We start from the raw sequence: 21,435 nt of genomic DNA on the forward strand, positions 1-21,435 counted from the left end.
CAGCACTCTCTTCCCCCTTTGTACACAATAAGGAAAGACCTCAAAGTACCGACCGGTTCAGTTATTATCCTGCTCAGCAATCTGACCAAAAGTCAAGTTGATAACCAGTTTGTTCCTGTGTGGACAGGTTCAGCTTTCACAAGAGTGTTGGAGTGAAAGCTTTTCACTGGCTGTATAAGGGTTTTCCAGAGAAACAGAACCAGTGGGATTACAGATTACACATACACAAAAACCAGATGTACTGTAAGGAGCTGGTCCGTGCAGTTATGGAGACTAAGAAGTCCCACTCTGCCCTCGGCAAGCTGTAGACCCTGGAAATCTGGTGGTATGATTCACAGCAAGTCCAAAGGCCAGGCAACGAGGGATGCCAGTAGTGTAAATCTGTCTGAGGGTGGGAAAAGATGAGATGATTCAGCTCAATCAGTGAGACAGGAAAAACAGGGATGAATTCCCCCTCCTCTGCCTTTTTTATTTGGGCTCTCAAAGAATTATCCAATTCTCACCCACATTGCTCACCCCACCTTGGGGAAGGCCATCTACTTTATTGAGTCCACCAATTCATTGCTTCTCGGCCTTTTGGCTAAGGTCAAGTGTGTTGAGTCCACCAATTCAAATACTGCTCTCATCTGGAAATACCCTCACAGATATATAGAGAAATAATATTTGATCAGAGCACCCTCTGACCAATCAAGATGACACAAAATTAATCATCACATCTGCTATATCTCCACTTAAGTTCACCTTTGTCCTGATCTGTCCAGCTACCTTCCTGCCTTGCAGCGATTTTATTTGTTTGTTTTTAAGAAAGATCACACTGTCAGTACTGCTAAAATACTTTGTTCAACCCATTTGCCAGAAAAACCTGTTTTTCAATCACCGCCACCTTGCTGGTGGTACCAGTTTATCTGTATTCTCTGACCTCCAAACAGTGGAGGCCAACAAACCTAACTAAGCCAATCCTCATTTTGCATTCACCTGTTCCCAGGAGGGAACTTCTGATCCAGGTACAGAAGTAGGTCCTCATTAGATGTGCAATTATAATGGTTGTTTTAGTGGTTAAGCTGTTGCTTATTGGCAAATTTGTTTTGGGTGAAAGTGCACATTGGATAAGATTAAGGTAGAATGCAAAATTTGAGCAGGTCTAGAAGTTCATGTGCAGTAACTTGTTTAAACTCTTTTATTGCTTGGTAAGTTAACCTGAAACATCATGGAAAAGATGAGGATGACACAGCATAATAAACCGGATTTAAATTTAATTTGGGAATTAAATATTCCCTACAAACCTGTAATGAGAATACAGAATTTAAGGTAAAAAACTTTAAAATATTATTTCCACGTGAACTTCACTGAAGTAAAGTAAACTAAGTCTCCAAGAAAACAATTAATTACTGAGTATTTTTCATCCGAAAAAAGGATTTTCCTAAGAGCAGGTTGGTATATGTATTTGCTGGAAAGGAAAACTAGTAAAGCCAAGAAATCATAAGCTTAGAACGAGAATAAAAACCACTGTTCAGTAAAACAAACAAACAAACAAACACTGTTCAGTAAAACAATATGTTAGGCATTTTACTTTCCAGGTTTTATAAAAATTAACCTGGAAATTGATGTTCACTGAACAAAATAGGATAGTTTTGTTACATGAACTGCCTAAGTTACTCTTAGTAAATAATGGTGTTCTCTCCTGGAAGTAAGTGTTTAATTTTAAAGTATTTAATAATCATTTTTAATTGCAACATTAATTCCAGTTCATTGACTAGGAAGAGATGAGGTACCAGAAACTCTTCCAGGCTTTCAGGCTGGTCCTATTCCCCAGGTACCCACATTGAAGTCGGGGGCTGGGCACAGAATCGGCCATCCATGACCCGGGGTGCCAAGTGCCAACCAAAGGTCTGAGGAAAATGTAAGGAATACACAGTGAGAACATGCTATCCACTGCAGAAGTAGGGGAGCGTGCTTCCAGCCAATATTATATTAATATTCTATGTTACCAGGTTTTTCAGTCTCCTGTACTTAGGAAGAAAACACAGACAAAGCTGCTTTTCCCAAGGGGGACCCCTTTTGAGGCCGGGTGGGTAACTTGTCATTTTGATGTATATTTAATTCTTCCCACGTGTGTCTTTGCAGGGTTTTGTAACGGGTGGAAAGGACGGAATTGTGGAGCTCTGGGATGACATGTTTGAAAGATGCTTGAAGACTTATGCCATTAAAAGAGCAGCATTGTCAACCAGCTCAAAAGGTGCCACTCCCAAATACGTAATAGGAATCTTTCTTTTCGTAGGAATGGAAAAGATGGTACCAACGTTCTTAGACAACCATTACCAAATCACTTCTCCTTCTTCTGCATTTAGAGCTCCTAGCCCCTGGTAGAAATATCGAGGGGGATTGCCTAGTATCTGCTTTTGAACTACAAAGACAGAATGTATATAATAATCAGGCTTCTTGTTGTTGTTCTACTAAATATAATATTTGCAATATTAAGTACTGTATTTCCCCCCTCAGGCTTGCTTTTGGAAGATAACCCTTCAATTCGTGCCATTACTTTGGGACATGGGCATATCCTGGTGGGAACAAAAAATGGGGAGATCCTGGAAATTGACAAAAGTGGCCCAATGACACTGCTCGTTCAGGTACAGTTTACAGATTCTAAAGCACAGTTCCCATCAGAGCCAGGACTAGGGTGAGGCAAGGAGGCCACTTAGGGTTCAGTGTGTAAGTAGGTACTCAGTCTCAGGGTTATGCAACTGCTGTGTTAATTACCTATTGCTGTATAATGAATTGCCACAAATTTAGCAACTTAAAACAATACATGTTTATTTGAAGGTTTTTGTGGGTCAGGAGTCCAAGTGTGGCTTAACTGGGTCCTCTGCTTCAAGTTTCACAAGGTTACAGTAAACGGCTGCAGTCTCATCAGAGGTCCACCTGAGGAAGGATCTGCCTCCAGGATCACTCATGTTGTTGGCAAAATTCACTTCCTTGCTGTAGGACTGAGGGCTCCATTTCTTAAAAAAAAATTTTTAATGTTTATTTTTGAGATAGAGTGCGAGTGGAGGAGGGCAGAGAGAGACACAGAATCCAAAGCAGGCTCCAGGCTCTGAGCTGTTAGCACAGAGCCCAAAGCAGGGCTCAAACTCATGAACCATGAGATCATGACATGAGCCGGGGTCAGACGCTTAACCAACTGAGCCATCCAGTGGCCCCAAGAGTGCTCCATTTCTTGTTGGCTGTTGGCCAAAGGCCACCTTCAGCTCCTAGAGGCTGCACACAACCTTGCCACATGGGATTCCCCAACATGGCTGCTTGCTTCCTTGAGGCCACCAAAAGAAAGAGAAAAAAAAAATAGGCAATATGGTCTTATATGACATAATCATATCATCAAATACATGTAATCTTGAACATCCATATCCTTTGCCATATTTTATTGGCTGGCAAGTAGCCACAGGTCATGCTACACTCAAAAGGAGGGCTTACGCAGGAATGAAAACCAGGAGAATCAGGAGGGTCACCTCGTGAATGTGTCCATTGCATTCTTTTCCCTGGTCACTGATTATTACTATCCCTACCACATGAAGAGTACATTCCTCTCCCCTAGAGTCCCCAAGAGTGTTATCCCATTACAGTATCTGTTCAAAGTCCGTAACCTCATTGTCTAAATCAAGTCCAGCTATGGACGAGGCTTTTTAGGTATATTTCTTCTCAATCTCTCAATCTAGAAAACTGTCAGAAAAAATTATTTTCTCGACTCACACCAAATCTGCAAGTGTCTCCTTAGATTTTATGCCTCAGTCTAGTCTCAGTCTTGAGGCATGTAAATGTATGACCTACTTCTTACCCTCCCTCTCCCCTTAAGAATTATATTCAGGTAAAATCACATTAAAATAAACATCAACAGAGTCTTCAAAGATCAGTGAAGTGAAAAAATTTCACTTCAGCGGGTGGGAGTGTGTGGAGATGACAGATAGTCCTGCCCAATTTGGTGATGGATGGACCTTATTTACGGGTGGAAGAGGCTCGTGGAAGAGGGTGGGGGTACATTCAGAAGGTGGAGTGAAAAAAAATATGCACTGATTATGTAAGTTTCAGGATTTCTGTGGGTCCAGTGGAGGAGCTCCATCTCTGTCTCCTACAAGCTTGCTATGTTAGAGATGAACCCCAAAATCCCACTGAGAGTGGCCCTCTGATTTGCTGCACCTTGGAGACAGGTGTGCACATATAACCATGGTTTAGAACACTGTGAGGTTTTAAAAATGCATGTACCCAAGCCCCACTCAGTATGTCCCGAATAAGAATGTGTTTAAAAAAGAATTCCGTGTTAAAAACAAACCTCCAAAGCTCTGTCGCTGATTGTGCTTCGGAGACAGGATTGAGAATGTGCTGGAGGTACATCCAGGAGGTGTCACTTCTCTGTTCTCCAGCTGATCTTGATTTTGTTTCCTTCCCAATGAATCTCTTTTTCTTTCTGGCGATGACTTCTTATTGAATTTTATTGAAAAGTGGCTATTTCTTTCTAATGCCCGAGTGAACTTTAATTTGTTTGCACACATGCTATATTGCTAAATATTTGTCCACATCCTTACTATATTATGACTTAAACAATACTGTAAGATTTGAATTCTGTTTTCTAATTTAAAAAATATTACAGTTGAGCTTAATTTCATTTAAATATCTTTTAAACTTGAAAATAAAAGCTTTTAGCCTTTCATTCTCTATAATTCTGTTCTTTCCCCTATTTGTTTCTGTTGCTCTAATAATAAAAGCAGCCACGAGTACCACTTATTGAGTGCCTACTATGTGTCAGGCAATACTGTTGCACAGAATTTATTTCTCCACAACAGATTTGCTCAGTTGAAATTGTTTAAAAGATGAGGGACCCACTGCCCAGTAAATTGTCCACATCCATGTGCTAAGAACTATAGAGCTAGATTTCAAACCAGGGTTTGTCAGATACCAGAGCCTTTCCTTTTGCACTACACTGGGCTGTTCTCCAAATGTCTCAGCATGGAGACTGTCAGAGAGCCATGCAGAAGGCGTGGCCTCCTGATCTGTGGGCAGGCAGTAATGCTGGTGGAACCTTCAGAAAAAAATGTTGGTTACCACCATCTTGTCTCCTTACGCTTGTACCGTTCTTTTCCTTTTCTGTCAGCATCTCTCTTTTCTCTTCTTGTCTGTCACTCCTTTGCCATTTCCTCCTAAGCAGAACTAAGTAGTTCAATTCAATCAGTGTTTGTTGGGCTCCTGCTGAGATCAGCCTTGTGCTACATGCTGTACACAGTGGAATAGGGCTTCCTATCCTCTTGGGGCTCACAGGCCTGCTCTGAGAGAGGTTGGACACTGAGGGAAAGTTAAGGAACAGGAAGCATGATTAAGACCATCAACTACCCTGCTGTGGGAAGATGTCAGAACCACTTTGCCAGTTTCAATAATATGGCAACTCAGTGTCACTTGAAATAGATTCCTTATTTTTTTTAAGAGAAGGCAGTCTGGGTTGGGGGAGAGAAATGATAGGAGATGAGTTCTGAAAACTCCCATTGTGTATTCTTTGAATATAATCGACTCTGAATTATGCACCTATTTACTACCAGCTTTATGGGTGATCAGTAGGAAGGTAAGATTCCAAGCTCATTCCTCTGCCACTTGAGATACTTCCAGCCTGTCTTGCTCACTGTCCATTCCTATGTTACACAGAAATTTAGTCCTGTCACGTTAGGGAAATATGATGTCTAAGTAAATATATGAGACAGTTGTTGAAAAGGATCTCAGAGGTGTGTCCTGTCCTCAAGCCAAATGTAAAAGGAACTTGGTCTGTGAAATGGCTCCAAGCAGATCCATTCTGGGGGAACACTGGGGTTGACACCTGACCTGTCCTCTGACTATGACCTTTGTGGTAGGAGGCTTCAGATGGGAAGACAACTAGAAAACTAATGAGGTGCTCCAGATGCAATGTATTCACTCTTTGGCCCTTGTCAGCTAGTTGAATGTCAGCTCTATTTGGAACTTTGTATCTTCTGCCAAATTACTCTTTTGCTCAAACAATTTCCCTGTTAAACCAGAATCATCCAGTTTCTCTCTGGAAAGCCACCTGTTCCCTGAAACACCTTTCACTTGCCTGTATGGTCTTCCTTTTTGCTTTACTAAGCAAAGCCTTTTTCTAATTAGCCACTAAAAGCAGAAATTCAGTGAACAGTCTGGTCTCTTATTGTTCTGTGCACTAATCTATTCTCTACACTGCTTTATCAAGTAATAAATTGTAGGAATCAGAGTCATTTTCTTCCTAATTGTTCATTTTTAAAATCGTTTTATCTCAATATTTCTAATCCAGTTAGGTGTGTTTGTGATATGATATAGGTATATGGAATTGGTCCAATGTCAATTAAGCACCTTTCAGTCTTCTGATATACACTGGGTAGAATAATTTTTGAACCAACACTGAACTTGAGTTATTCCCAGGACGCTTGATTTGAAAACTGAGCTCTCTTTACTTTTGTTTTGCCAAATATTATGCATTCACAGGACTAAAATGGAATTAAATGAACAAGAATATTGCTCTGATAGAGATAGGTGGTACCTATATCTTTTAGAAAATGAGTTTATCGAAAAAGGTGTTTTATGTCATGATTAAGCTGTTTTCCAAGTATATTTGTATCTATATATACTGGGCTAACTCAATATCAAGCAAGAGGATAAAATGATGGGATTTCCTTATTCATCCAGATGTTTCTAAAAGGAAAGATGTTTGGCATCATATGAACAAAGCTTATGAGCAATGAGTCCATGTTTTGCTTTACAGTGAATGCTTCAGCATCATGTAGGACCAGCTTTAGACTCAAGTTCAGATGAAAAAAAAAAAATTAGTGCCTTCATCTTGGCTCAAGGAAGCTCAAACTGTGAGCTGTTTAAGATCCTCTTCGGCTGGGTATGCAGCGCAGTGCCACCAAAGGGCTAGCCAGGAAGCGTGAGCCACATTTGTCTTGCCCTGTTTCCTCTCCCACAGGGGCACATGGAAGGAGAAGTGTGGGGGCTGGCAGCTCACCCTCTCCTGCCCATCTGTGCAACCGTGAGCGACGATAAAACTCTCCGGATATGGGAATTATCCTCCCAGCACCGCATGCTGGCAGTGCGCAAGCTCAAAAAAGGTACATGCAATCACCTTACACATCTGTAAAAGTATTTACAAACAACAGAATGTGGTGTGTTCGTTCATTCGCTCAAGTAATATTTCCCGAGTGTGCCTGTCACATGCCCCCAGATCTGCAAGGGAATGGGAATTCAATGTTCTTCGCTACAGACGTAAATTCCAGAAGGCTGGCCTCATCTACTATTTCCTTCATTTCCCTTGCATTGCACAGACGTTTGCCACCTGGGGGCAATATGTCCTTCTTCTTGTCATGGAGAGCTATGGGAATCTGTTGAAACACATCAGATTTCCAGAATGCTGTTTATCTTTATGTCTAACAGCCTCTAACAACTGATTTTGTTACTGAAAAACAAAAGTCAGTTTTATTAAAAAAAAAATAGTTAATATCAAAAAATGAGTAAACCTGTATTTAACCCCTATGTGCACCAGAACAGAGAGGTATACCAGGAAGTACAAGTTAGTGAGTAGCTGCTATGTGTCAGGTACTGGGGATCCCACAGTGAGTGGTCCCATCTCTAGTGTCAGAGGTGGACAAGAGTTGAACAGAGCCCAGCAACAGACGGTCCATTCAAATACAGCAATCGGAGGAGAGTCTCAAAAGGAGACCATTTGTTAGAGGAGTGGGCAGAGTAGTGAGAAGTGACCAGGGATAGTGCAACACCAGTAACAGCCTGGTGCCTTTACCAGCCCTGGGCCGGAGGAGCAAGAGGAGAGAGAGAGCAGTGCCAGAACCTTGAAAGTTAGAGCTGTATGAGATGATGGGGCTGGCAGGAACTAGGACCATCCGTCAGCCTGGGGATGCAGCCAGCATGCAGTGGGCCCACGGGAAGGCTGCTAGGGGGGGTACATACCCCAGACTCTCTGTTCTCCCTTCTTTCCTCGTTCCCTCCCACGAGCCTCCTGTCCATGCTCCCCCTTGGCCAAAGGCAATCAAAGCCAGAAGGCAAGGGAACCTGTCGATGCCATCTACATAGGCCTGCAGAAGACACAGAGTGGGGTGGAGAGTGCTGTGGAGAGACTGGTGAGACTCAGAGGAAGGCATGCTGCCAGGGACAACTTCATCAAGGAGGAAACATGAGAGCTGAGGCTCAGAGGATTTGTAAAAGTTCTCAGGAAAGGATGAGATTGGGGTCTGGCCCTAAAATACTTGTACCTGGTAGCTTTACAAGTGAGAGAGATGTGGAGAATGTACTCTAGGGGGATAAAACGAGAGAAGATGTCAAGACGATAGTAACAATCGTGGCTAATATTGTTGAGCCAGTGACTACTAACAATTTGCATTTGGTCTTGCACCGCTAGTAGGTGACGGAACTGAATTCAAACCCAGGCAGCATGGCTTCAGAGAGCACACCTGTGGCTACTGCTTGAGGCTGTTTTTCTCTGCCATACTATAGCCTCTCTTTACAGTGGACTTGTGGACCCTTAGTAAGTGGTGGAGCCAGGATTCAGACCCATGTCTGAGTCCAAAGCCTGTGCTCTTAAACCACTACCTGATTGAATCATTTGACCACTAATTTATACTGGGAAAATGATACACCAAGACCTCCTTGTGAGTGACTTCAATGTCAGACAGTGGGCTTTATTCACTAGGTTAAGTCTTAGTTCAAAAGAACATCTAATGTATCTTAGATGGGCTGACCTTTCCACCCAGTTTAGAAAGCTTGTCCCTGTGTAATTATTAATAGCTTTTCCTTTCACTCTCAGAAGTGTCATGGTTTGTTCACTAAAATATATGGCTAACCTAATCTTGATGACTCTCCTCAAGGACAGGTTTGTCTTTTGTCCTCTTGGCCCTAGCACCATGCATGACTCATAGCAGTACATAAATAACTTATTACTGAGTGAATGAATGAAGATACAATTTAGATAAGTCAATTTGAAGTTACTGGTATAACATGGCTTTCAGCATACCATGAACAGTGATGGAGGGGAGTGTGTGGAAGTTGACTTTGGAATGCCTTAGCACAATGCTGTGTGACTTTTCCATGCCCGGAGCTCTGCTTACCAAAGCCTTGACAGTAAGGGGGGGGGGGGGGGAGGTGCTATTCTTAAACAGATATCCTATTAAATACCACTCCCCCAACAGAGTCCATACTCATTCAGAAATATCTCCCTGTGACCCTGCAGAGAGCAGTACAAAACATTGCTCATGGAGCCCTGTCAGCCCATACTGTTTAGTTTTGTAGACACCTCTTGAGAGAGTGTTATCCAGTACAGAAGAGGCAAGATAAAATCTTTCACCTGTAGAATAACACATTATGATCTGTGGATCAGACTTGGAGTGACTACAAGATCCACAAGGTCTCTGAAGCAAGTTTTGGGTGTAGGTCATGATAACCAAAAAACGGTTTCTAGAAATTGAATTCCAGAATTCCCATTTGTAAGTATCATCTCTTTTCTTGGGAACAAAGATACTGGTTTTCTTAATCTTTCACTCCTTTCATCTGTTGACTCCATGTGTCTTTTGAAAATCCCAGTATTCAAGTAGTAAGAAATGAATGGATAAACCTCAAAGTGAAAATGTTTTCTTTGTTTTTTAGCATTCTGATCTTTGTCCTTGGGTTTAAAGGGAAGATATGTTTTTTAAATTGTTTTTAATGTTTATTTTTGAGAGACAGAGACAGACCCTGAGTGGGGAGGGGCAGAGAGAGGGAGACACAGAATCCGAAGCAGGCTCCTGGCTCTGAGCTGTCAGCACAGAGCCTGACGCGGGGCTCGAACCCACGAACAGCGAGATAATGACCTGAGCTGAAGTCGGACGCTCAATGGACCGACCCATCCAGACACCCCAGGAAGATGTATTTTAAATGACCAAGTTTTAGTTTTCCTCACAAGTAGTGTTAAAGGCACAGTAACATGTCTATGCATAATGCACATAGGCACATTTCTCCATCTCTTCATTGAATATGTTTGATAGTAGAATCCTGGTTAATAACTGTTATTTGTGGATTCTTTTGTAGGTGGAAGATGCTGTGCCTTCTCCCCTGATGGGAAAGCCTTAGCAGTTGGCTTGAATGATGGGAGTTTCCTGGTCGTAAATGCTGACACTGTTGAAGACATGGTCTCCTTCCATCACAGAAAAGAAATGATCTCTGATATTAAATTTTCAAAAGGTAAAGATTAAAACAGAAACTTTCTAGAATGTGTTTGGGGCAAAAATTTATGAGAGTGGACTCTTTAAATACTTCCTTGACCTTTTCCCCATTTGAAATAAGTTCCTGGAAGTAAATTCTTGTCTAAAATGTTTGGGTGTTAATTGCATGTTTTTCTTTACAGATACAGGAAAATACCTTGCCGTGGCATCCCATGATAACTTTGTGGATATTTACAACGTACTGACAAGCAAACGGGTGGGCATCTGCAAAGGTGCTTCTAGTTATATTACCCATATTGACTGGGACTCTAGAGGTAAAGTATGTTGTGGCTTTCACGACAAAATTTTTGTTTCAGAAAAGTCACTATCCATTCATACATGTTTCCAGACAGAAGAACAGTGGAGCTTTAGAGAAAGACAGAGTGGAGAACCCACAGCAAATATAAGCAACTGTAATTTTACAACGCAGGGGCACCTGCTGTTAACATTTTGCGTAGTTTTTCTGTCTTATTACCACCACCACTACTCCTACTATTATTATTGTTAATTCAAGCCATTGAGTTTTAAGACCATTGAAGATACATGATGCCTTCTGTTACCCTGGCAAGCCACCACTTCACCTTTGGGTTCGGCGTTCCTTGTCCTTGCCTTGTATCTCCTCCTTACTGTTTTCCTTTTTCTACCAATGCTTCACCTCCCCAAGAACTGCCCAAGAAGTCTCTAGCAATTTTCGTCTTCTGACAGAGGTAGAACTCTGCACGCAGCTCACCTGAAGTTACCCTGCTCTCCAAAACTCCCAGCCGACCCCCTACCTCCTGCAAGTCATGCCCACAGATGCCATGGGAATTTGCCTGTTTATTTAACAAATCTAGTTTCTACATGTGCAAAGTCTTAAGGCAGGAAATGTGGATGATTCATAAGTGAGACACAGTTCCTGTAGTAGTTCACAAGAGTTTATAATTTAGTGGGGGAGACATACTTGTGCTTGAAAAATATAGACCCCCAAATGTTAAGGCATGGGGACAAGAACTGGAGAGTCACAGGGAGGTGTTATGCAGGGCCTCTGAGTGGGCCATGTCAGCATTCAGCACCCAAGATGGAGCATCATTGCCCCAGAGGGGGTCACTTTTAAATCTCATCCCAGGGACTTAGCTGTTGTTAGTGTTTGGAGTAGGCATTTAGGAATGGGCAGGGTCCCAGTTTTGAAAGGAGTTTTAGTTGACCATGGTAGAAAGCACCAAGCCCAGTGGTGTCTCTAAGGAAGGAGCTCACAACAGGGGAGTCCATGGAGCCTCACAGAAGCAGTGTCCTTTAAGGTAGATCTTGAAAGATGACCAGAAGTTCACCAGATGGTGAAGCATTCCAGGCTCAGAAGGAATATGACATGTCAAGATGAGGAGGTGGGAGAAACAGGGGAAATTAAGAAATAATAATATTGAGTGACTAAGGGCGAGAAGAGAGATGAATGTGGAGGGAAAGACCAGGACAGGATGCAAAGGAACCTTTACCTCCTACTAGGAAGCTGAGCACTGAACTTTATCCTGGAGGTAATTAAGTAATTCTAAAAGATTTAGAGGTGGGGCAGGAGGGGGTGTTCTCTGCCATCTTTGGAAGGATGAATAAGCCTGGAGTGGAAAAGCAACTAAAATCAGCCAGGAGAAAGAGGTGCTGAGATCTTCCACCAAATAGAGATTATTTCAGAGTTGCCAGAATATTTTATTTCAAGTATTTTTTTTGAAGTACTGGCCATAGACTGATCCTTCTGCCAAGCAGGTATTCATGTGTAACTGTACTTGATGCATTGGAATTTGGACTTTATTTGAGCCTTACAGCTTTCAGGCACTTTATATAGTGCAATAGATGGAAGAAAGCATGCTCTTTACTGCAAGAGGTGCAAGTCTCAACAAGGGCAAAGGGAGATCACATAAGTCTCTCTCACTTTCACGTCAGAGCCCTCCCTGCCAGACACAACGCCGAGGGCTTAGGCTGGCATTTGTGATCAGAGGTGACACTGGTGGCCTGACAGTCCTCTAGGAACCATTGAGGCCAAACAGATAGAGGGAGACAGCTGCTTCTCAGCTGCACTTCTTGGATGTTCTCTGCTTCATTGTTAAAAAAAAAAAAAGACAGTGATTTCCCCTGTAAATTCTCTTGCTAATGTCCCGATTTATGTCATGTTGGGAGGAGAATTTAGAACAGTCAGGGGCAGCCTTATGCATCTGTAGAATAGAGTACGGTGTGTTTTGTTGGGAATCCAACACCCACAAAATACATAGCACAATATGTGAAATCCCACCATGACAGTGGTCACTGGAGGCTACACTTGGTTCTTATTCACATGTTACATATTATTTATAAGAGAAAATGGGACATAGGAAGAATCAATTTCAATAGGGAAGACTCTTTTACATTTGTTTTCATTTTGGTAAAATACACATAAAGTTTACCATCCTAACCATTTTTAAATGTACGGTTCAGTGGCATTAACTGCATTCATACTGTTGTGCAACCTTCACCACTGTCCATTTCTATAAACCGAACCTCTATACCCATCAGACAAGAACTCCCCTTTTCCCCTTCTCCCGGACCCTGCTAACCACCATTCTACTTTATGTCGCTATGAATTTGACTCCTCGAGGTATTTCATGTAAGTGGAATCATATGGTATTTGTCTTTTTGTAACTGATTCATTTCACCTAACATGATGTCCTCAAGATTAATCCACATTATAGCATGTGTCAGAATTTCCTTCCTTTTTAAAATTTTTAAAATTTATTCATTTATTCTGAGAGAGACAGAGACAGTGCAAGTAGGCAAGGGGCAGAGTGAGAGGGAGACAGAGAACCCCAAGCGGGTTCCTGTGCTGCCAGCACAGAGCCTAACGCAGGGCTCGAACTCACAAAAACGCAAGGTCATGACCTGAGCAGAAACCAAGAGTCAGACTCTTAACTGACTGAGCCACCCTGGCACCCCCTTCCCTTTTTTAGTATTAAAAAAAAAATTCTTGTTTCTTTTCCGTCCTTTTTAAAGCTGAATAATACTCCAGAGTGTGTATATGCCACATTTTGTTTATCTACAGACAGACACGTGTGTTGTTTCCACCTTTTAGCTATTGTGCATAATGCTGCCATGAACGTGAGTGTACTAGACCCTGCTTTTAATTCTTTTGGGGCATCTACCCAGAAGGGGAATTGCTGAATCAAATGGTAATTCTATTTTTAACTTCTTGAGGAGCCACCATACTATTTTGCACAGCTGTTGTGTCACTTGACATTCCTACCAACAGGGCACAAGTGTTCCAGTTTCTCTACGTCCTCACCAACACCTGCCATTTTCTGGTTTGGGAGGAGGTCTTTTTTATAATAGCCATCCTTATAGGTATGAAATGGTATCTTATTTTGGTTTTTATTTGCATTTGGGGATTTTTTTTTAAATTTTTTTTTTCAACGTTATTTATTTTTGGGACAGAGAGAGACAGAGCATGAACAGGGGAGGGGCAGAGAGAGAGGGAGACACAGAATCAGAAACAGGCTCCAGGCTCCGAGCCATCAGCCCAGAGCCCAACACGGGGCTCGAACCCACGGACCGCGAGATCGTGACCTGGCTGAAGTCGGACGCTTAACCGACTGCGCCACCCAGGCGCCCCTTGGGGATTTTTTTTTAACCTGCAAATGTGTAGGTCCTGTGTTGGATGTTAGGGCTATAAAGAGGAGTAAGTCCTAGGTGGAAAGAACAAGATGTTGGCCAGGATCAGTGGGTTGCAATCATCGAGGCGATAGTCTTTATATATAAAGGCCCCCAATGTAGAGCCATCACTTTGCCGGCAGAGGAGCAAACCTCACTATTTCCACAATTTTGCCCTAAGCCAGCTTCTGTGGTCCAACCAGAGCTCAGGGTGATAGAAAAGGCACTGGGAGTAAGGAGGCCGAGGTCTTTGAAAACCTGCCTCATCTCCTGTCCTATGTGGCCCCTTTGGTCAGGTGAGAGTGTCAGACCAAATGTGTTCTATGGACGGAGAGGGAAATAGAATACTTTTGATTTTCAGGGAGGAGTTATATTACCTGGAGAATCAGAGCAAGTATGCCCATGGACCTTCCCTGGTTTAACTCCAATTTGATTGCCATGAGGCATGTGTCATGTTGGTATTGTGCTCCTGATATCCCAGTTCCCAAAGTGGCTGACCTCAGGAATGTGCCATACTGCCTCAAGACCAGCCTAGTTTTTCACAGCAGGGCCTTGAGGGTCCGGTAAGGGCAGAGAGCAGAATTTAGGAGCAGGGTTCTATTTCATGCCTTTGATCTTGTCAAAAATAGTGAACACATTTGCTAGAGCCAGCTGGCTCATCAGGGGTGGGGGGTGGCACAGCCTTTTGTGTCCATGGCAACCATGGGTCCTAAGGAACCAAAAAGCCCATCAGCCTTTTGCAGGAATGTCAGCTGCCCCTGAATGAAAGCTGCTGAGAAGGGGGAAAATGTGGAGAGAGATAAAATTTGGAAGAATATTTCCTAGTTGATATTAGTTCATTTCTAGAAATATCAGGACTAAAAGTCCAGTCAACAGTTTGGGCCATAATAGAACTCTCATTCCCATTTTCATTGCAAATGATCTGATATATTTGGTACATTTAGTATGAATTTTGGAATTGTTCTAACTTAAAAATTATATAACAACTAGAATGATGGGTGTGAATCATTTCGTGGATTATATAGCTCTATCCACCTTCAGGGTGTGTGGTTTCCTATACCTGCTTAGTAATGAGGACATCTGGCTCTTCTGATTCTCTTCCACCTTGTGAGTAGACATTTCTAGTGAATAAAAATGTGACACTTTTGAAAGAATAGAGTTATTGTTACTAAGTGGCAATTATACATGGATTATACAGATTTTTTGCTCTTTGCTTCTGTTCTCAGAATATTTCAGTGCCTTTATGACAGAGCAGAGGCAGCAGAAAAAAAGAGTGGTGACCTAAATATTTTCTGTGTGCTTGAAAAAAAAAAAGTAGTAACTGCAGTAAAGAATATGGTAGGGGGTTGGGGTTGGGGGTGGGAATCATACCCATAATTCCTCTTTCCTAATATAAGAATATCTGCAGTTTTTAAAATTTCTTCACATCCTTGGGTGCAAGGAACTCAAACCCACTCAGCTTAAATTTTCTAAATAGTAGTAAAGAATGAGGTTATTTGGAAGATATAGGTATAGCTCATAGAATCCAAGAGCAGGAAGCAACATCTCCTGAGGAACTGGCTTTAGGAATGAACCAGAAAAGCAAGCAGGCACTTCCCTCCTCTCTCTTCTCCTGCTGTAAGGCAGCTCATTTCAGAGTCTACTGCTCTCCTGGGTCTCTGCAGGACAACTTTCCTTAATTCATTTGCATGTGGTCTGTTCTGTTGCCCCCCAAAGTCACCCTAAGTTCCAAAGTCCATCTTATTCCAGCTAGGCACCCTCTGATTGAGTTTCCCAGATCCTAAGTTTCCAGGAAAGAGAATTTGAGTGCCCACTCCCATCTGCAGCCTGACTGGGTCAGGCTCTGGGAGCGTCTGGGGCAGCGTCTTCTATCAGAGGACAAACACAACCACAGGGGTCCAGGCAAGGTGGGAAGGAAGTTCTCAGGGGTGGGACATGAGCCAGGTTGGTACCCCACAGGTGTCTGTGGTGCTACACAGCATTCTGGTGCCTGTGTCTTGTGTTTAGATCCTCTAATAATCTTGCAGTCTTAAAGTATTTCACTTAACTATTATGATAATTTTGGAGTTTTCTTTAAAATACTAAAAAATACTTTGTAGGTCTATTTAGTTCATTGGAGAAATATTATTCATTTTCTTACAATACTAAATAGCCAAAGCTAATTTAACTACCTAGTTTGTATATGTTCAGCCATAAATTCAGGGAAATGTCCCCATTTCAAAAGAAACTTTTTCAAATTCACTTGCTCCTCACAGTCGAGGCCCCTCATCACCATGTTATAACCCAGCAAATTAGAAACAATTAAGGTTTTCAGTTACAAAATTAGAGAGCCTTATTTTTAATTATTCACTGAGAAATAGACCTGTAACTTCTGAAGGTTAGCCAAACTAGATTTCAGACCCAGGTGGCACCCACTTAAACGTTAAAGACCATGACAAGTTATTTTGATATTACTTTTGCAAGAAAGACATTTCAAGACTACTAGATGTACAGAGTTATGGGGGAAAAGAGAGCAGGGGAAGAAATAGTATGATGTAAATGTACACTGAATTTTTTACCAATGAAGTATTGGGACATCTGCTTCGAAACCATGTGGGGTGAAAGCCTTGAGTGGAGGCTCATGAAACAGGGCTGGCCATGTGCTAATAACTGTTGAAACTGAACATTAACTGGGCGGTAGGGGTTTTTTTTATATTCTTCTTACTTCTATATGTGTTTGAAATGTCCCATGATTTAAAAATGCTGAAAAAATACTAGAGTGTGTGTCTTTTGAGTCATTTAAATTTCAAGCCATAAAGGATCAATGAGGTGTAAAGAGGAGAATCAGGGTGTCTATTCTTCTTCAACATTAATCATAGTGATTACTAGATTTTAATTTTACATCAGACCGAAAGACTGTTTTTGCTCAACGTGTTGTTTTGGGAAAATCTTGGATTTCTTTACAATTTTTCAAGTAAGATAGGGGGAGAGGGCAGGCATTTGCATGTTGTTTTATGTGTCACTGTCTCCTAGTTTCTAGGCTTTAAAGTACAAATTTAGAATTTAGACCTGGGTAAATGTGAGTGCTTACCACAAGGTTCTCACTTGTGATGCCACAATTCTTGCCAAAGCAGTTTCCTTTTACTACACATTTGTGCAACCAGGAAAATGAGCAAAAAGCCTAGATTTAGTCAAGCTTTTGAAAAACAGATATTCCTTTTATAACAGAGTAAAACCTAGCAGGCTTGATTCTATGAGGGGTGTGCAAGGTCAGATTTTATGAGGCCCACATTAAAAAATTCATAGCTTTGGGGTTTCTGCCCTTCCATATAATTGACTTTACGTGCACTTCTGGATAATCCAGCATTCGTTTGCTCAGTTTATGAGCCTGATTAAAATGAATCAAAATAGTTGCAACCATGCTTGTATCTTTACAACAGAAAGATAAATGCAGATGTTAATTGTCTTTTTGCTTCATTCTATCACACTAGGAAAATTATTGCAAGTTAATTCGGGTGCCAAAGAACAACTCTTTTTTGAAGCTCCGAGAGGCAAACGGCATATAATAAGACCTTCGGAGGTAACAGTCATACACAGAGCTTTTTAAAAGTGTTTCATGAAGATTTAATAATGTGCATTTTTAATAAAGCCTGTCCATTATTATCCATTAGTATGGATTATATTTAGTGTACCTTTAAGCTTGATTGTTTCTTAAATCTGGGTGCTTAATCTGGTTCCCTACATTCTGAGAACCTACGAATTCACTGGTCTGCTGATGGAGCATTGGACAGTCAGCCTTGTGCTTAATCTTCCTCTGCTGCAAGACAATGACTAAGCTTATAATTTGAATGCTACATATTACTTCTTCCATTGGACATGCCCTGTCCCTTGGTGCAAAGCTTTCTGTGAACATAAACTTTTGAAACTTACTTTCTCAGTAAGTATTTGTAACAACACTATCTTCTGCGGTAAGAAAAATTACTTTTTAAAGCAAAAACTATGTACAACCTGACCATCCATTTGTATCAAACTGTTTCCCTTTTCCCTGTTTTCCTCATGTCTTTGGCCACATACATAATTTCTTAGTTGTTGAAATCAAAGCCTCTATGCAACTTTTGAATCCATGAACTAATGCCTTTCTAAAGGCTAAGGTGCTTTTGTGGCCAGGGTGCTTTTGCTTCTTCCAGGGTCTGTATGGAGGTTCCACAGAGTGAACATGGATGGCTGAAAGGTGGTTGCCTGGTTGAGCATTAAGGACCTCTTCTTAGCCCCAGGAGACAACCTGAGTCTTTTATTTGCTATATAACCTTTGATGAACGAAAAGGAAATAATTGCTTCCTTAGAGGGAAAGGTGTCAGAGGGTACACCACTGAGGGATAGGCATCTGCCTCTAACTTCAGTCTGTCATTAAGAGAAACCGTCCCATCATTGCAAAGTACTCCCAGAAACATTGGGATATGTGCCCATTCATAATGTTTTCATGGTTTCTAAAAGAAGTCTATGTGCGGTACTTAAGAAGTATAAGTTGTTAGAGATGATGGCATTATATTAATGGAAATTGTTTGCTGATCAATCGATCTCACTCCCAGATTCCAATGTATTTATCTCTGATCAGTTGTCATTCTAACTTTTTTAAAGAAACTTCTGTAGCCTTGAGTAAGAGATATTTTAAATTAAGTCCTTTATTCACTGGACACTTCGTACACCTGTGTTATTGTCTTGTGAACATTCTTGTGTGATGGCTGTCAGTCTCATTTTACAGACAGGGAGATTAAGCCTCCAGGAGAGTAAGAGGACCATGGAGCTGTGGTCCCAGTCTCGAGGGGTCCATGTGTGACTACTTGGCAGCCTAGACCATGGGGCCTTTTGGATTTTTCCTGTGTATTTAAGCATCATTTTACATCACTTCATCTGTGTTTTCCCTTCATGTTCTGGTGCCCCAAAATAAGTGCACTAAAATAAAATTCAGTCGAACCAAATGGTGGAGGGGGAAGGATACCAACTTGGGACCAATGAGCAATTACTGTGTTTAAGAATCTGCACAAGAGGAAAATTTGTGTTATAAGAAGGCTTCTTCACATACCAGACTCTGGCTCTGAAGAGTTCATCTGTCACTCTGAGGTACACAGTTGGTATTCCAGAGGCTGATCTCTGGTGCTGCTGTTTGTGGAAGCCATCCAGCTGATGTTTTCACGCCTGGGATTCTCTGGTATTGCCACCTAAGGGCACTGGAGACGCAGCTCAGCATTTCTTCCACCAGTAGTGTCAGGCCCTTCAGCTACCTATGAAGGATGAAAAAATCCTCTTAAAAAAAAAAGTTTATTTATCTTGGGGGAGTTGGAGGAGAGAGAGAGAGAGAGAGAGAGAGAGAGAGAGAGAGAGAGAATCGCAAGCAGGCTCCACACTATCAGAGAACAAAAATGTTCTTGCTATAATAAAGCCAGTGAGGAAGAATTGAGTATTTTCTTTTTTCTTTTTTAAGTTTATTTATTTATTTTGAGAGAGAGAGAGAGAGACAGAAAATGAATCCAAAACAGGCTCCTCACTGCTGTGCAGAGCCCAACACTGGGCTCGAACTCAAGAACCACGAGATCATGACCTGAGCCAAAATCGAGAGTCAGACGCTTAAACAACTGAGCCACCCAGGCACTACAGAAACCCTTTTCAAAAAAGGGTGGGTTTTTTTTTTGGTTTTTTTTTTGTTTTTTTTTTAACAGCCATGGTGAAACTAATACAAACCTTACTCGGCAAATTGTTAAGTATGACGAATACTAAAATGCCCATTTAAATCCATCTGGTACAGCACAGCACAGTCAAAGCAGCACTAAACTAGGAGGCCGGCTCTCTTGAGCCCACTTCCCTCTGGCTTCTAAACCAGCTGTGATTAAGTGACTCACCTCTCTGGATCTTCCTTCCCCTGGAAAATGATGATGGTAATGACACATCTGCCCAAGGCAAGGTGCTATGGAAGAGACCCTTTGAGGACCCCTCTTCCATCTAAGGTTCAGGATTTTTAACAAGTTTGCCCCTTTTGGGTTTTGTGAGTTAGAGGGATCATTTTTTAATGCTCCCTTTTAAATGCAATTTCTGTAGCTTCCAATAAATTGGGTATTTGCTTGGGGACCTCAGTGTCCAGATCTGGCCAAGGATGATCTGCTGGGGTGATCTCAGGGTGAGCAATAACAGCTCACCCCCACCCCAACCGCCCACTTTTGTGCCTAGATAACGAGGTCAGGGAAACTGCCACCTAGACCACTGGCACTGGGGATGGACAGGAAAGTCTCAGAAACAGAATCTGGAACGTGGAAGGGAGTCAGTGGCCAGAAAGCCTGCTTGCAGAACCAGCAGGAGCGTTTGCCTTCTCTTCCTGCAAAGGCCAGTTTAGTGGATAAGAACCCCAGAAAATGGAGATGATTGCTGAGGAGGCACCTCAAGTCAACTCAGCCTGTGGTCCTGCCTGAGGCACCCCAAATCACCAGGGCCAGCGCTGCTTTTTGGTTCCAGTTCGGCATGGTTCCAGGAGGAGCACAGAATGTTAAATGAGGAGAAGTTGGAGTGACTAAAATACATTTAGTACCTCCGCACGTTGTGACTAAAACCCAACTGCATCTTTATCTTGCCATTTCTCTGTAATGCGTAGGTGCGTTAACAGATCAAATCCCCCAGGAAAGTCTAATACACAGTGTTGTTACTATTGTTTATTTTAAAAAGGAAAGCCTAGATTATATCAGGATTTCGCCTATATGAATTTCAAATCTTTTGTCCATGAATTTCAGAGAAAACAGTTTTAAAGGATAGAATACAGTCATAGTAATGCAATATGAACAGCTCTTCAAGTTTGTAAGGTAGTCTCTCTCTCGCATACAGGATATTAGGCTAGCTGCAGAATCTTATTACTCATTCCTTCTAGAAAGCACTCCTTCAAAAAAAGTTACATCTTGTGACTTTTTAAAATAATTTGCTAAATAATCAGCCCTATTGATCAATGCATCTCAGTGGTTCTCATTTGGGAGCAATATTGCCCCTTCCCCCAGGGATATTTGCCAATGTCTCGGGACAGCTTGGGGAGGAGGTTCTGCTGACTTCCAGTGGGTAAAGGACAGGAATGCTGCTAAAATACTACCATGCACAGGACAGCCCTTGACAACAAAGAATCAACTGTCCTAAAACATTAATAGTGCTGACACTGAGAAACCCTGATCTAGCTTATGGCTTCAATGATGCTAAAACCTACAAGAACTAAAAAACTATTTTTTTAGATTTTCTATTCTATTCTATTCTATTCTATTCTATTCTATTCTATTCTATTATTTATTTTTTGAGAGCCAGAGAATGAGAGAATCTTAAACAGGCTCCACAGTCAACTCAGAACCTGATGATAAGGCGTTCAATCTCACAACCATGCAATCATGATCTGAGACGAAATCAAGAGCCAGATACTTAACTGACTGAGCCACCCAGGCGCCCCCTAAAAAACTTTATTATTGTCAGATTTCCACAATTCCAAAATAATGATTTTATACATAGAAAAATAAATGGTTATCTG

General features: G+C 41.7%; 1 protein-coding gene across 1 annotated transcript in view; it reads left to right on the forward strand.

Annotated features, from left to right (window-relative positions):
• EML6 (EMAP like 6) overlaps positions 1–21,435 on the forward strand; it is a 162,291-nt gene that overhangs the window by 85,085 nt on the left and 55,771 nt on the right. Inside the window, exons 18-23 of the mRNA XM_043603391.1 lie at positions 2,125–2,236; positions 2,500–2,627; positions 6,989–7,130; positions 10,093–10,245; positions 10,409–10,540; positions 17,381–17,469. Coding sequence (XP_043459326.1) covers positions 2,125–2,236; positions 2,500–2,627; positions 6,989–7,130; positions 10,093–10,245; positions 10,409–10,540; positions 17,381–17,469 — 756 coding nt within the window. The remainder of the gene's footprint in view (positions 1–2,124; positions 2,237–2,499; positions 2,628–6,988; positions 7,131–10,092; positions 10,246–10,408; positions 10,541–17,380; positions 17,470–21,435) is intronic.

The sequence above is a fragment of the Prionailurus bengalensis genome, chromosome A3 (assembly GCF_016509475.1).
Source record: "Prionailurus bengalensis isolate Pbe53 chromosome A3, Fcat_Pben_1.1_paternal_pri, whole genome shotgun sequence".
Classification (NCBI taxonomy): domain Eukaryota; kingdom Metazoa; phylum Chordata; class Mammalia; order Carnivora; family Felidae; genus Prionailurus; species Prionailurus bengalensis.